The sequence below is a fragment of the Oncorhynchus mykiss genome, chromosome 8 (genome assembly GCF_013265735.2).
Source record: "Oncorhynchus mykiss isolate Arlee chromosome 8, USDA_OmykA_1.1, whole genome shotgun sequence".
Lineage (NCBI taxonomy): Eukaryota > Metazoa > Chordata > Actinopteri > Salmoniformes > Salmonidae > Oncorhynchus > Oncorhynchus mykiss.
The window spans coordinates 25,295,290-25,310,300 of NC_048572.1; the positions used below are offsets into that span (position 1 = coordinate 25,295,290).

Sequence of the window (15,011 nt, forward strand, 5' to 3'; positions counted from 1 at the left end):
GTCATGGTATCTCTGTGCATTCAAATTGCAATCGATAAAATTCAGTTGTGCTCATTGTCCATTGCTTACGCCTGATCATACCCTAACCTGACCACCACCATGGGGCACGCTGTTAACAATGTTGACATCAGCAAATTGCTTGCACACACGACACCATACATGCTGTCTGCCATCTGCCCGGTACAGTTGAAACAGGGACTCAAGAGATGGTTTCTGACAGCTTGTGCAGAAATTCTTCACTTGTGCAAACCCTCAGTTTCATCAGTTGTCTGGGTGGCTGGTCTCAGATTATCCCGCAGATGAAGAAGCCGGATGTGGAGGTCCTGGGCTGGCAGGGTTACACTTAATATGCGGTTGTGTGGCCAGTTGGACATACCGCCAAATTCTCTAAAACAACATTGGAGGTGGCTTATGGTAGAGAAATTCAAATTAAATTATCTGGTAACAGCTCTGGGGACATTCCTGCAGTCAGCATGCCAATTGCACTCTCCCTCAAAACTTGAGATATTTGTGGCATTGTGTTGTGTGACAAAATTGCACCTTTTAGAGTGCCCTTTTATTATCCCCGGCACAAGGTACAACTGTGTAATGATCATGCTGTTTAATCAGCTTCTTGATATGCCACATCTGTCAGGTGGATGGTTTATCTTGGCAAAGGAGAAACGCTCAGTAACAGGGATGTAAACACATTTGTGCACAACATATTATAGAAATACGCTTTTTTTGCATATGGAACATTTCTGGGATCTTTTATTTCAGCTCATGAAACATGGGACCAACACTTTACATGCTGCGTTTATATTTTTGTTCAGTATATATTTCTATGGGTAATATAACACGCTATGGTAACAATGCAAACATATTTTAGATTATGAATATGATGATTGAAGTGTGTGAGATAAAATGTATTACAAAATGAACATTTTGAGATACTAAAAGTGAATCATAATAATCCCCTGTCATTTAAGTGACATATAAAGGAGCCATGATCCTCATACGTATATGAAAAAATGTATATTTTACTGTGATCATATCTACGAAGTGTTATGTGATATTGATTTTTATTCCATAACAAAAAATCCTGTGCAACAGAAAAAACATAATTAAGCATTTATTTGAAGACTCAAACTTTAATGAAAGAATTTGTGAATAAGAATGTTTGAACAGTAAAAACAAATAACATTTCAAGAGTTTTTAGTAATTTTATAAAGTTTTCAAACCAATTTTCTACAAAATAATTTATAATTACTCACAACATTAGTTTAGATAAATTGTGCTGTTATTTTCTGTACTCTTCTTGAGTCTGTCCAAATCCTCAGGACTGCCGGTTCTGCCAAAATATCAAATACAAAGACACAAAAAACTAAATTGGAACAATATTAATGAAAATACAAATGTCAGTCTACTTTAAAAAGTGACTCTCGGAAATATCTCACAAAATCCCCAGCACAAAAATAAAATAAATTTGAAAGAATTTAAAATAAACAGCTTACCTCCCCTCGGTGGCAGTAAAATACGTCCTCACTCCTTTGGGTTGATGGGAACCTCTGTTTTTATCAGAGATGTTATGTCTATAGAGACATTAAAAGCAGTGTGGCCATTCAATCAGCTGACCTCAAAGTCTAACAAGCTCCTTTATTGCTCTGGCTATCGCAAAGCATTGCAGAAAGTCAAATCCTGATATCTGACAGTGATGTAAAACAAATGAGTGTTGTAATAGTGTGTGATCTGACGAGTACCGATACTAATCCTCCTCCACATTTTTTTGTAACCTTTATTTAACTTGGAAAGTCAGTTAATAACAAATTCTTACCTTCAAAGTCGATAAAGATGATGAGGTCATCGTTTTTCAGGTAGTTCCGTCGTCGCAAGTCAAAATGCTTGATCATGTTGCGCCATCCCCGCGACTCTCCCCTGTAGCAATCACACCCTGGATCGTAGGTCCCCACATTAGTTGGATTGTCCCACCACAGCTTCCCATCTGGAGCTGGAGAACACAGAAACATACTTTATATCATTAGACTATTAAATCACATTATAGCTGTTTCATTGCCGTCGGAATCTGACCAGATTTTGGGCCAGATATAACAAACTAAGCATTTCCTGATTTATCCAGATATAATTAAGTTAAGCAAAGAAAAAATACTTTAAGGTAAAGTGTACATGAAGACAAATCTAACCTAAAGTGTATTCTCTAAACACAGTAATGACGTACTCTTAATCAGGTCTGTAGTCAGACTGCGAGCAGACGACATCCTCAATTGAATGTCAGGATCCTGGTCCATGACCACGATTTTAGCCTGCCTATTCAGGGCCGGCCACTGCATGACCACGTCATTCTCCCCGCTGGCCAGGTGGAAGTACATCCCAGTGTAGCCACCTGTGTAGTCACTGTAGTCAGAGACGGGACGCACACGTACACCGTAACGATAGCCCTCTGGGCTGTAGAAGACTGGACTGTCCATGACGGTGGTATTGTTTGCAGTGTTGAGGATTCCGGTGAAGTTCTTGATCTGCCAGACAGCGTTGGGACAGCGAGTCTCAGTCAGGCTGATGTCGTCAATGAAGATTCCTCCATTGGTTGTAGATGGATCTCCTCGGACACCTTGGAAAGCATAGCGGAACTTCTCTTCGATCTCCATGGAGACGTGGACAATCCTCCATGTGTGGTCGGCATCTCCTAGTTTACAAATCAAAATGAAATCATGCAGTAACAAAGTTTCAACCAAAGAGGATAAACAATACATACATCAGTGATTGTATATATGAAAATGAATACCCCAGATGGTGTGTATTTTCTTCAGTTTGCGAACTGTCCCAGTCCCATCGTCCATCTTCACCCAAATCACAAGTCTGTCCTTTGGTCCGCCTGTCATCTTGTAGAAAAACTGCAGACACTGCAGGTGTCTCTTGGGGTACAGGATGCGAGACTCTAGCAGAGCTGACTCGTCCTCCTTCCCAGTCTTAGTGTTGAAGTGCATGTAGTAACCTGCATCTAAAAGACCACAAAGATATCACACATACAATATGTTAGAGCTCTTCACTCTAATGGTTAGGATTGGGGGTATGGTAATCTACTCCTAGAAGTGGTTGAACTGAGGTAATGTATTGTTGAACTCTGACCTCTGCATTGGCCAATGAGAGTGTGATCCTCATTCCCAGTGCTGCTCTTGGTGTGGACCCAATCTGCATCATCAGTGGGGCTCTGAATCATCCCACAGATGTTGTTGTACTCAAAGGAACACCGGTCCAGGAGAGTGAGAGGGGAGGCTGGCAACGGAGGAGGGGCATATCTCAGTCGACACATGGATCACAATGAAGCATCTATAATTTGATCATCACATCTGACTGTCACGGTCGTCCTCCTCTTCGTCTGAAGAGGAGAGGCGAGAAGGATCAGAGGACCAATATGCGGCGTGGTAAGTGTCCATGGTGAATCTTTAATAAAGAAAGACTGAACACTATGCAAAAGAGTAACGAAAACAATAAACCAAATACGACCGTGAAGCTACAAAATGAGACCTGTGCAGACACAAGCCACTAACATAGACAATCACCCACAAACAAACAGTGCAACCCAGGCTACCTAAGTATGATTCTCAATCAGAGACAACTAATGACACCTGCCTCTGATTGAGAACCATACTAGGCCGAAAACATAGAAATGCCCCAAAACATAGAAAAACAAACATAGACTGCCCACCCAACTCACGCCCTGACCATACTAAATAAATACAAAACAACGGAAATAAAGGTCAGAACGTGACAGTACCCCCCCCCCCAAAGGTGCGAACTCCGGCCGCAAAACCTTGACCTATAGGGGAGGGTCTGGGTGGGCGTCTGTCCGCGGTGGCGGCTCTGGCGCGGGACGCGGACCCCACCTCATCATTGTCTTAGTCCGCCTTATTGTCCGCCTCCGTGGCTTTCTCAGCATGACCACCCCTCTCAATGACCCCACTGGACAGAGGGGCAGCTCGGGACAGAGGGACAGCTGCTCGGGACAGAGAGACAGCTGCTCGGGACAGAGAGACAGCTGCTCGGGACAGAGAGACAGCTGCTCGGGACAGAGAGACAGCTGCTCTGGGCAGAGGGGCTCCGGCAGCGGCGCCGGACAGGCGGGAGGCTCCGGCAGCGGCGCCGGACAGGCGGGAGGCTCCGGCAGCGGCGCCGGACAGGCGGGAGGCTCCGGCAGCGGCGCCGGACAGGCGGGAGGCTCCGGCAGCGGCGCCGGACAGGCGGGAGGCTCCGGCAGCGGCGCCGGACAGGCGGGAGGCTCCGGCGCCGGACAGGCGGGAGGCTCCGGCGCCGGACAGGCGGGAGGCTCCGGCGCCGGACAGGCGGGAGGCTCCGGCGCCGGACAGGCGGGAGGCTCCGGCGCCGGACAGGCGGGAGGCTCCGGCAGCGGCGCCGGACAGGCGGGAGGCTCCGGCAGCGGCGCCGGACAGGCGGGAGGCTCCGGCAGCGGCGCCGGACAGGCGGGAGGCTCCGGCAGCGGCGCCGGACAGGCGGGAGGCTCCGGCAGCGGCGCCGGACAGGCGGGAGGCTCCGGCAGCGGCGCCGGACAGGCGGGAGGCTCCGGCAGCGGCGCCGGACAGGCGGGAGGCTCCGGCAGCGGCGCCGGACAGGCGGGAGGCTCCGGCAGCGGCGCCGGACAGGCGGGAGGCTCCGGCAGCGGCGCCGGACAGGCGGGAGGCTCCGGCAGCGGCGCCGGACAGGCGGGAGGCTCCGGCAGCGGCGCCGGACAGGCGGGAGGCTCCGGCAGCGGCGCCGGACAGGCGGGAGGCTCCGGCAGCGGCGCCGGACAGGCGGGAGGCTCCGGCAGCGGCGCCGGACAGGCGGGAGGCTCCGGCAGCGGCGCCGGACAGGCGGGAGGCTCCGGCAGCGGCGCCGGACAGGCGGGAGGCTCCGGCAGCGGCGCCGGACAGGCGGGAGGCTCCGGCAGCGGCGCCGGACAGGCGGGAGGCTCCGGCAGCGGCGCCGGACAGGCGGGAGGCTCCGGCAGCGGCGCCGGACAGGCGGGAGGCTCCGGCAGCGGCGCCGGACAGGCGGGAGGCTCCGGCAGCGGCGCCGGACAGGCGGGAGGCTCCGGCAGAGGCGCCGGACAGGCGGGAGGCTCCGGCAGAGGCGCCGGACAGGCGGGAGGCTCCGGCAGAGGCGCCGGACAGGCGGGAGGCTCCGGCAGAGGCGCCGGACAGGCGGGAGGCTCCGGCAGAGGCGCCGGACAGGCGGGAGGCTCCGGCAGAGGCGCCGGACAGGCGGGAGACTCCGGCAGAGGCGCCGGACAGGCGGGAGACTCCGGCAGCGGCGCCGGACAGACAGGACCACCTGCAGGGAGGAGACAGAGAGACAGCCTGGTGCGTGGGGCTGCCACAGGAACCACCAGGCTGGGAAGACCTTCAGGAGGCTTGGGGTTAAGAGGAGGCACCTGAAAGACCGGGCTGTGGGGGAGCACTGGAGCTCTGGTGCGCAACCTTGGCACCACTTCCCCAGGCTGGATAACCACTCTAGCCCGGACCGTCCAGAGTGCAGGCACAGGTTGAACCGGGCTGTGGGTAAGCACGGGAGATCTAGTGCTTACTACACGCACCTCTCCCTTCGGCTCCATTCCCACATTCGCCCGGCACGAGCGGAGCGCGGGCAGAGGACGCACTGCACCCTCCCAGCGCCCCGGAGACACAGCACGCAGAGCCGGCGCAGGATACCCTGGGCCAAAACTGCGTACCGGCGACCAGACCCGCTGAGCAGGCACCATACGCCCTGGCCCGATGCCCGCACTCGCATGACACTCTCGGGGGGCTGTCCTACAGCGCACCGGGCTATGGACACGTACTGGCGACACCGTGCGCTTAACCGCATAACACGGTGCCTGCCCAGTATCGCGCTGCTTATAATAAGCACGAGGGGTGAGCGCAGGTCTGCTACCTGGCTTAGCTCCACCCCTCGTGTGCCCCCCCCCAAAAAAAATTTGGGGCTGTCTCTCGTACCTGTCGCACTGCCGTGCTGCCTCCTCATATCGCCGCCGCTCAGCTTTCGCTGCCTCCAGCTCTGCTTTGGGGCGGCGATATTCCCCAGCCTGTGCCCAGGGTCCCTCTCCGTTCAGTATCTCCTCCCATGTCCAGGAGTCCTGTGATACCGGCCGCTGTTGTTGTTGCTGCTGCTGCTGCTGTCGTCGCTGTTTTCTACCACGCCGCTTGGTCCTTGGTTGGTGGGTGATTCTGTCACGGTCGTCCTCCTCTTCGTCTGAAGAGGAGAGGCGAGAAGGATCAGAGGACCAATATGCGGCGTGGTAAGTGTCCATGGTGAATCTTTAATAAAGAAAGACTGAACACTATGCAAAAGAGTAACGAAAACAATAAACCAAATACGACCGTGAAGCTACAAAATGAGACCTGTGCAGACACAAGCCACTAACATAGACAATCACCCACAAACAAACAGTGCAACCCAGGCTACCTAAGTATGATTCTCAATCAGAGACAACTAATGACACCTGCCTCTGATTGAGAACCATACTAGGCCGAAAACATAGAAATGCCCCAAAACATAGAAAAACAAACATAGACTGCCCACCCAACTCACGCCCTGACCATACTAAATAAATACAAAACAACGGAAATAAAGGTCAGAACGTGACACTGACACTAGAACATTTTAACTTGACAAAAACGGAGAGGTGATAAGCTTGTTCTTAAAACGAGTAGTTTGCATTTTCCTACACTGCTGCCACACAGCTGTGTCAGGACAAATAGGTAACACTCTCTGTCATATGTCTCACAACACTTACAGCAGTTATACATCCTGTTCAACCTCAGCATGTCCAGTTTGCTGAAGTCCAGGTACTGGCCAATGATGTTGTTGAATTCTGGGATGTTGGTGGTGATTGTGGGAATGTTGGGGTCCACGTTGAAGGAGTATGGCCGGTAGTGCATGACAGACTCATAATCGTAAGGAGTGTTCTGGTCAGTGATGAAGGAATCATCGTATTTGTTGAAATTATGTTCCAGCCCTGCAAGAAAGGATAAAAAACATGTTATACAAAAATGTTCCCACTTAACTAATAATGGTATTGCATCTAGACAGCCACATGTTGTGAATGGTGATAGGCTGAATAGTGTTAGTGCTGGGCAGTAACAAAACCCTCCACTTGGCCCTTTGTGGCCAAGATCCACTACCCTTGCTGTCTCTCATCAACCAGAGGGCTGACAGATACTGACCTGGAGTGACCTGGTCCAGCCAGATCTTGACATAGTCGTCTCTGTCCTGGCGAGACTGCTCATGGTAGAAGCCCAAAGCGTGGAGGAGCTCGTGTTCGATCACAGCCTTGTGGTCACAGCCATCGCCCAGGGACAGGATCTGTCCATTCTGTTGGTCCCCAACGCTGGAGAAACACCTGGCAAGCACAGTTCAACGTTGAGTTATATGGATGTGTGAGGGCAGACATGTTTAAAGTTTGAATGTTAAAACGTTGCAGCAGTTACGCAAGAAGGCAATTGTTTTGCGTAACAAATTGACTGAGATTTGTTCATTTAGTCTGTCCTGGTGAATGTATACATGAAAGCTATAGAGCGTTCTGTGTAAAAGCAATGGGCGTTGGACAATATGTACACTGTCAGCTCATACCCGCCTCTCTTTTCAAACTTGATGTATGTCTTCTCGCCTTCGTAGGGCTTGAAGTCTATGCAAGATTTCAGACGATACATTTCAAATGCCTGATGGACACAACCTTTGGCATTCAAATCTGAAAGACAAGGAAGAACAAAGCTAAGACATTACAAGTGGCTTACAGTGAAATACATTGATAATATGCCTTGTATGCTGTGTTGCATGTAAATAAATGAATTCAAGTCATTTTAGTTGGACTCTATATCAAATTCAACTTGCACTTACCCAAGTCATCTGACAGAATGTAGGGTATGGGAAACTTCCATCTGTATTTAGTGTCAATCAAGGCATTGCGTCCTGGCTGTTAAAAGGAAGAAAAAGAGTCATGTACTAATTGGACTGAATCTTTCTGGACTCAGGGAAGACATTATAAAGATTATCAAAGGACAATCTTTCTTTTTTTTTTTTTTTCTTTTTTTTTTACAGCTATCTGATAACATATAGCAATATAACGCCATTGGTTCTTGCCAGAATGAGCATATCCCCTTCAACCAAGTCTTCTTCTGCTCCTGTCAGGCAAAATATAATTTGAAAACAATGAATTGAACATTTGATCACTATTCATGTCATGAACATCAAACATTACATGTTTAATCAAAATGACCACATACAAACTTCCTGTTAAGTTCCTCAAACTCACCCAAGTTAAGTAAGGGGTTATCATCTTCACCGTTTCCGTATACCTCTGCACATAAAAAGCATGGCTCAGATCAAGACATGGAGGTAAAATCATTTTGATGTATTTGGAATTGACTTTATGGTAAGATATTTGGTTGACATACCATGCACACGAGATGACAGAGGAATCTGTCCCCCCAAAGAGAAACAAATAGCAAATAATAAATATGCTAGAATTTCAATTCCGCTATTCCTTTATGCACTACCTTTACATGTCTAGTAATCATCTTCACAATCATAATTCAAATGTATTGACTGTACTTACAGTGTACGAACTGGACTGCGCAACCAGCCCTGTCAAGAAGAGAAGTGTCTGCATGGACATGATGAATATGGCTAGACTAGAGTTTCTGCTTTGGTTTAAGTGTCCAAGTGAACCAGAGGACCTTTAGCCCTTGATAAAGTTTATGTCTGCTATGGTAAAAAGTAACTGGGGGCCTTGAATCTACAGTGCTGCTGATATGTGGGACGTTATAAAACCAGTTCAGAGTGCCTCCACAAACAACTCAAACAACAACGAATGGGAGACAACACTCATTGCCTGGGGGGGAATAACACTTTTTTATATGACAATCAGTGAGACTGCCACCACCTGGTAAGTATTGAAAACTACCCCGCTCTGCGTATGTGTTAAAAACAAATACTGACTTGTGTTGGTGCTTCTTCTAAAAAAGCATGCAAAACAGAGTCAAAGCTGGCTAGTGAGATCTTCCCTCCCTGGATTTGCCAATGATTTACATTAATGGTTAACCTTGCTTAACTGGTAGCATCACCATTGCCAATGGTTTCCACATCTGCCCAGAGGGAAGGGTGTAATGTTTCATTATTCTGAGCATTTGGGAGAATTGCTTGCAGACACAGCAATCAATTCAGGCCCTCAAATATATAAAGTACTTATTTGTTAACAATTGACCTTGCAATCACCATAAACAACATGCATAGTATCAAACTGAGTATAGAACAATAATTGGTAACATGACAAAATGTAGGCTTATGCTTTACGAAACACGGTAAACAGAATCGAGGAAAGGAGGGGGCGTGGCGGGGCAGTGGGTTATTGGAATGCTGCTTCATGTAAAAGTTGGTGTATTTTCAGTTTTACAGCACTCTTCTTTCCATAGGGGAGCTTCCTAAAATATGGGAGCAAACTAAAGAACATCTCATCCTCTATGTCCTCCATTCCATCCATCCCATCCATCTGCCACCTCCTCTTCTGGCTGGGCCCATAGGATCCCGATGCAGTGTCAGGAGAGGGAGCGTCCTCATCGTCTGCCTAGTCCCCCTTGATCTCGTGGATAATGAAGGCTGATTTGTCATCCACGCCTTCTGTGGAACTTTCCCCGTTCCTCTCCATTTCCCCTATCCTCCAAGTCAAGTGTGGTGTCTCCTTGCCAGCTCTTGGCCTGGATGAAGGGGGTGAGGAAGGACATTCCCCTGCTGTGCATCCAGTTATTCTTGTAACTATCTGGCTCCCCAGAGGCTTTCCTCTGCTCTACAGCCTGCTTGAATCTGACGAGTGTGTCCCTCGGGTTCTTCCATTTCTTCTGACAGTCATCAACTGAACACACCAAATGACACGTCAAACAAAAAAAAAGAGGGGAGACAGGGAAGGATATCTGCATTTTACACAAATAGAGCAATCTCAATCTGAGCTATCTAAGGTTGAGGGAAATACACACCATGTCATTTCTTATGTAAACATATATTTATTTCTAATTTACCTTATTGCAGGGATCACATTGTTGTTTTATTAGGTAAATAATACTTGGCAGGTAGCTAGCTAAGTATGTAGCTGGCTGTGTATACCGTTGGCTACCTAATAGGTGAGAGAAAGTTGTGTAATTGGTCAACAACACAGTTCAAGCAGGTAGCTAGCAAGATGGCTAGTTTACTTGCGGTTGTGGCTAAAGGCTATACTGCTACGGACGGAAGTGACGCAAATACCGTCTAAATCTTAAAAAGAAAATGTCGTTTCGGTAGAATTTCTGCATTTTAATTATCCCTAAACCTAACAATTGTTCTACCCTTAACCTAATTATCCTAACCTGCTACGAAAAGTCCATTATCTTCGTAGTTATATACCATCTAGTCCTCACCTTTACGAGTTAGCTAGTTAAGGTTATCTTGCTAGCAGCAAGCTGTCCTTACCAGGCATTTCCACTTGCAGAGTTACAGCTCTCCGTTCCATTGCCTTTCTCTGTGAGTCATTTTAAGAGTTTTAAGTTATGTTATACAACTCACGATGATCCGAAACAGACTAAATTACTCTGTCAATCATTTGCATATTGGCTTTCAAAGCATTCGCTGCTGCTACTGGATACTTGTTGAATTCAGAATGCGCCAGTGTTTTCTTACGCTGATAGGTCCAGTTTAAAAATGATAACTGGCTAACATTTCTTACGCTGAAAGGTCCAGTTTAAAAATTATAACTGGCTAACATTAGCTATCTACCACAATGGAATGATTAAGACAGATGTAGCTAGCTAAAATGTATACATTTTCTTTATACAAATCAGAACGATTCTGAAATGCAACGTTATATGTTGTGAAAACAAATGTAGCTTCGTTTGATAAAGCTAACTGTTTAGCATTGGGTAGAACGACGAGGTGGCCGAGTGGTTAAGGCGATGGACTGCTAATCCATTGTGCTCTGCACGCGTGGGTTCGAATCCCATCCTCGTCGAATTATTTTGGCCCTGTCCTGAAGATAGCAACTATGCTCTACAAAATATGTCTGACATTTGCTCGCATACTGTACAAACGTATTTTGTCAGAAATTCAATCAAATTGAAGGGATGCATGGGAAATGTTTTTTTTTTTTCAAATCCAGCATTTTATTAATATAGACAGATAAAGTGCAAAAGAGTAGAAACCAACCTGAGGTCAAATGCTATTTCAGGTATTTAAATTACTTTTCAATACATTTCAAAACAATTATTCATATCACTTTTATTTGAAAAAAACAAGTCGTTTAATTTTGGAAAGTATTTGAAAATCAATTTAACCCAGTTATTTGAAATAAGTATTTGAAAATACAGTGCTTTCAAATACAATTTGGAAGACTATTTGTTTGTTTTGTCAAACAACCATTCAAATACTAAAATTACCTTCTGAGAGCTGGGAGAAAAAATAAGGGATATATATATATATACACACTGAACAAAAATATAAACACAACATGCAACAATTTCAATGATTTTTCTGAGTTATAGGTAAAATAAAGAAATCAGTCAATTTAAATAAATTCATTAGGCCCTAATCTATGGATTTAACATGACTGGGAATACAGATATGCATCTGTTGGTCACAGAAACCTTTTTTTAAAAAGGTAGGTACGTGGATCACAAACCAGTCAGTATCTGGTGTGACCACCATTTGCCTCATGCAGCGTAACACATCTCATTCACATAGAGTTGATCAGGCTGTTGATTGTGGCCTGTGGAATGTTGTCCCACTTCAATAGCTGTATGAACTTGCTGGATATTGGCGGAAACTGGAACACGCTGTCGTACACGTTGATCCAGAGCATCCCAAAAATGCTCAATGGGTGACATGTCTGGTAAGTATGCAAGTCATGGACGAACTGGGGACATTTTCAGCTTCCAGGAATTGTGTACAGATCCTTGAATCATGGTGCTTTGCATTATCATGCTGAAACATGAGGTGATGGCGGCAGATGAACGGCACGACAATGGGCCTCAGGATCTCGTCACGGCATCTCTGTGCATTCAAATTGCAATCGATAAAATGCAATTGTGTTCATTGTCCGTAGCTTATGCCTGCCCATACCATAACCCCACCGCCACCATGGGGTACTCTGTTCACAATGTTGACATCAGCAAACCGCTCGCCCACACAACGCCATACATGGTTGTCGTGATGTTGTGTTGCTACTATGCGTGATATCATCGATATCCTCTCAAAGGGACAACAGGACTTAATACAGTGGCTTGTATGGCCTCAGTGAAATGGACCAAGAACTGATGTCCACTAGAGAGGACAAAAATGTATTACTGGGTCTCAGGAATATAAAAGTACTGGTTTTGGGCAATACTCAAATACACAGAAACAAGTATTTTAAATATCAAATATACATGTATTTGAACCCTGGTTTGGTAGAAACCATAGCGAGAGGAACAGCAAAAAATACAATCATCAACATGAATATTAGCTTTCTTAACACATGTTAATATGTTTAATTCATAATAGCTAGTTCTTTCTCAGTGCTCATTATCATTTTGATAGCCCTTGTTGTGGGATCCTGTAGTTCTGTGCTCAATGTTCTGGGAGGCTTGAGAACCAGCAGGGGGTCTGTGGGAGCTTGTGGCCCCATATTCACTGCTCATCCTTGAAGAAAGGTGAATTCTCTCTGTTCCTTCCTCATAAGAGCATTCCGTTTCTTTACTGGCTGTGGTCTGGAAGTGATAAAAAACGTTGGGTTACCAATGTTTCAATTATGTTTAGAAACTCAGACAGAATTGAGTTCTGTCTGAGTTCGATTGCTAAATTATTAGAGTTGATATGTCTAATCCAGAGCTAAAAATGACTGATGAATGGACACATTCATATGTGGCTTATATTTCTGAATATGTCGTGCAGGCTTTGTATGTAGGTCTAGGAGCTTTTCCTGGCCACTTGACCAGAACAGGAACAACTGTGGGGCCTAATGCCAATCACCAGGTTGTACCTGGTCAGCTCACATTGTCAGGAAAAACTCATGCCTGGCCCTATGTGGTCAAGAAAGACTATGTGATGTGTTATGTTATGTGTACAACTACCTTACCTTAATGGAACGTTGATATTCATCTACAGCATACTGGTATTTGGCAGTGTTAAGGCCAAGTAGACCAGCCAGTTTTTCCCCAAGAAAATCACAAGCTGAAGACAAAAATACTTTATGTAAGACCTTTTCAAAAATGTATTTATTGTACATGCAGTGGTAAAGCAGTATTTCTATACATTGATGGAATTATATGGAGTACACTGCCTTGCTGAATTTTAATGTTTCAAGAGCACACTGGAATGGAATGCAACTTACTGCGCAATGACTTCCTGCCCAGAGACCAAGTATATGCTTTCCACGGAAGTTTAAGCTAAAACACACAGGTTAGTGCTACATTTAGACTACTAATGGCCCAAAAAGTATTTATACTAAGAATCTAAATCTTATCTGTTTGAATACTTCCATACCATGTCTTCAGGCTCCCTAAACACCTGCTCATGTGATGTATCCTCCTCTTCCTCACTGTTATCTTCCTCTAGAGTCTCACCGCTGGAGAAATGGATGACCCTCCTCTGCTGGGACAGAGAAGGACCCCTGAACTGTGTCCCCTGAATGTCATGGCCCTGAGAGACGCACTGTGAATTACTCCATATCCTCTCGAATACCCCTGTTCTGCATAAACAATTCATATAAGGTCTGTGGTTGTGTTGATAATGGTGTCTGTGTGCGTACTACATTCACTTATGGTTAGCAATTTCCAATGGCGTCATCTATTAGTCAAGTTATAGTCTTAAAGCTAGAATCTGCAGTTGAAACAATAACAAAGTGGATACCCCACCTCTGTTTTGGTAAAAAGCTGGGGGAAGGGCCTAGAAAAATGCAACCACTCAAATACATAGCTCTATGGATGCACCCATGATATCGATATGATAGTTTTAACCATGTTTTGAGGCTATACAGTGTTTGTTTACATTAACAAGCTTACATTTTTGATTCTGATAGGGTATGACAGTTCAACTAAGGTCATGAGGCATGTATACGTTATATTCAATGAGTATATATCGTACATCTATAAATCCAAAAATTGATGTAGCAACTGCAGATTCTAGCTTTAAAGAGCTATTAGCATGATCCATACAGGTAGCAAACATAAAAGTAGCTCTGAATTGAGATACTGAAAAAGTAATTATAAAGAAAAGCCTGTAACCCTCAGACAGGTAAACCCTTTAGCATTCATATGAGCACTTACTTCCTTGAAACTTTCGCTCATTCTTCCCTGAAGAAAATGTTTTCCTTTCCTTGTGCTGCTGTCTGTAGAGTATAAATGTTTTCTCAGCTCAGAGTAAATACATTTCCTCCACTTTGATGCTACTGGAATGGTCAATCAAGGCAAAATAAAAAAGTAAGATACCGAGTCCTTCGTTAGTTTTGAAACCTGATACACACCAGAAACACACATTTGAGTCATGATTACTGTGTACACAAGTCAGACGCTGCCTTTGGATGACAGGCTACTCATTTCAGTTCCTTCTAAGGCTGAGGGTTGGGCTTTTTCAAATGTCAAGGTTTATTGATAACTGTTATATGCAGTACTGTTGTTCCTCTGGCTAATGATACTAACCATAGACATAGAAAGAGGATGCTAGTGCCCAAAAGCCATTTTTTTGCATGGGCAGAGCCATTGAGGACTTTCACCATTTTGAGGTAGTCAACTGGGTGGGACTTCCTATGGTTTAAGGAAGGATCACACGAGGAGTGATCAGCCAATGAATTGTACTCTTGAGCAAACATTCAATAAATATAGGTGGCAGTAAATCACCAACCTTGTCTTTATACCTGTTCAAGCAACACTACAGGTGGCAGTTTGTCTGCTAACCCGTAGAACAAACTTGACTACTTCAAATGGAGATGGCCTCATTTGCACTGCGCATGCCCTCACATACACCAT

General features: G+C 45.8%; 2 protein-coding genes, 1 non-coding gene and 1 pseudogene across 4 annotated transcripts; 1 reads left to right on the plus strand and 3 right to left on the minus strand.

Annotated features, from left to right (window-relative positions):
• Positions 1–1,110: 1,110 nt before the first annotated feature.
• On the minus strand, positions 1,111–8,768 carry LOC110529673 (meprin A subunit alpha-like). Its single transcript, XM_021612103.2, has 14 exons — positions 8,606–8,768; positions 8,445–8,469; positions 8,303–8,347; positions 8,131–8,171; positions 7,888–7,963; positions 7,621–7,738; positions 7,215–7,390; positions 6,785–7,006; positions 3,124–3,270; positions 2,780–2,995; positions 2,216–2,680; positions 1,814–1,987; positions 1,494–1,571; positions 1,111–1,330 (listed from the first exon to the last, which is right to left on the minus strand). The coding sequence occupies exons 1-13, from the start codon at positions 8,663–8,665 to the stop codon at positions 1,522–1,524; spliced, it is 1,815 nt and encodes a 604-aa protein (XP_021467778.2). The 5' UTR covers positions 8,666–8,768; the 3' UTR covers positions 1,111–1,330; positions 1,494–1,521.
• A 361-nt stretch (positions 8,769–9,129) lies between these two features.
• Positions 9,130–10,624, minus strand: LOC118965601 (annotated as a pseudogene).
• A 317-nt stretch (positions 10,625–10,941) lies between these two features.
• trnas-gcu lies at positions 10,942–11,023 on the plus strand. Its single transcript has one exon. It is a non-coding gene; the product is annotated as a tRNA-Ser (tRNA).
• Positions 11,024–12,141: 1,118 nt separating this feature from the next.
• On the minus strand, positions 12,142–14,494 carry LOC110529678 (protein FAM177A1). 2 transcript variants are annotated; one of them, XM_021612111.2, is made up of 5 exons: positions 14,313–14,494; positions 13,531–13,635; positions 13,379–13,433; positions 13,124–13,218; positions 12,142–12,755 (listed from the first exon to the last, which is right to left on the minus strand). In XM_021612111.2, the coding sequence occupies exons 1-5, from the start codon at positions 14,331–14,333 to the stop codon at positions 12,561–12,563; spliced, it is 471 nt and encodes a 156-aa protein (XP_021467786.1). In that variant the 5' UTR covers positions 14,334–14,494; the 3' UTR covers positions 12,142–12,560. The 2 variants fall into 2 exon arrangements, with proteins under 2 accessions (XP_021467786.1, XP_021467785.1); XM_021612110.2 differs by having other exon boundaries at positions 12,144–12,755; positions 13,531–13,686.
• Between the last annotated feature and the right edge of the window lie 517 nt (positions 14,495–15,011).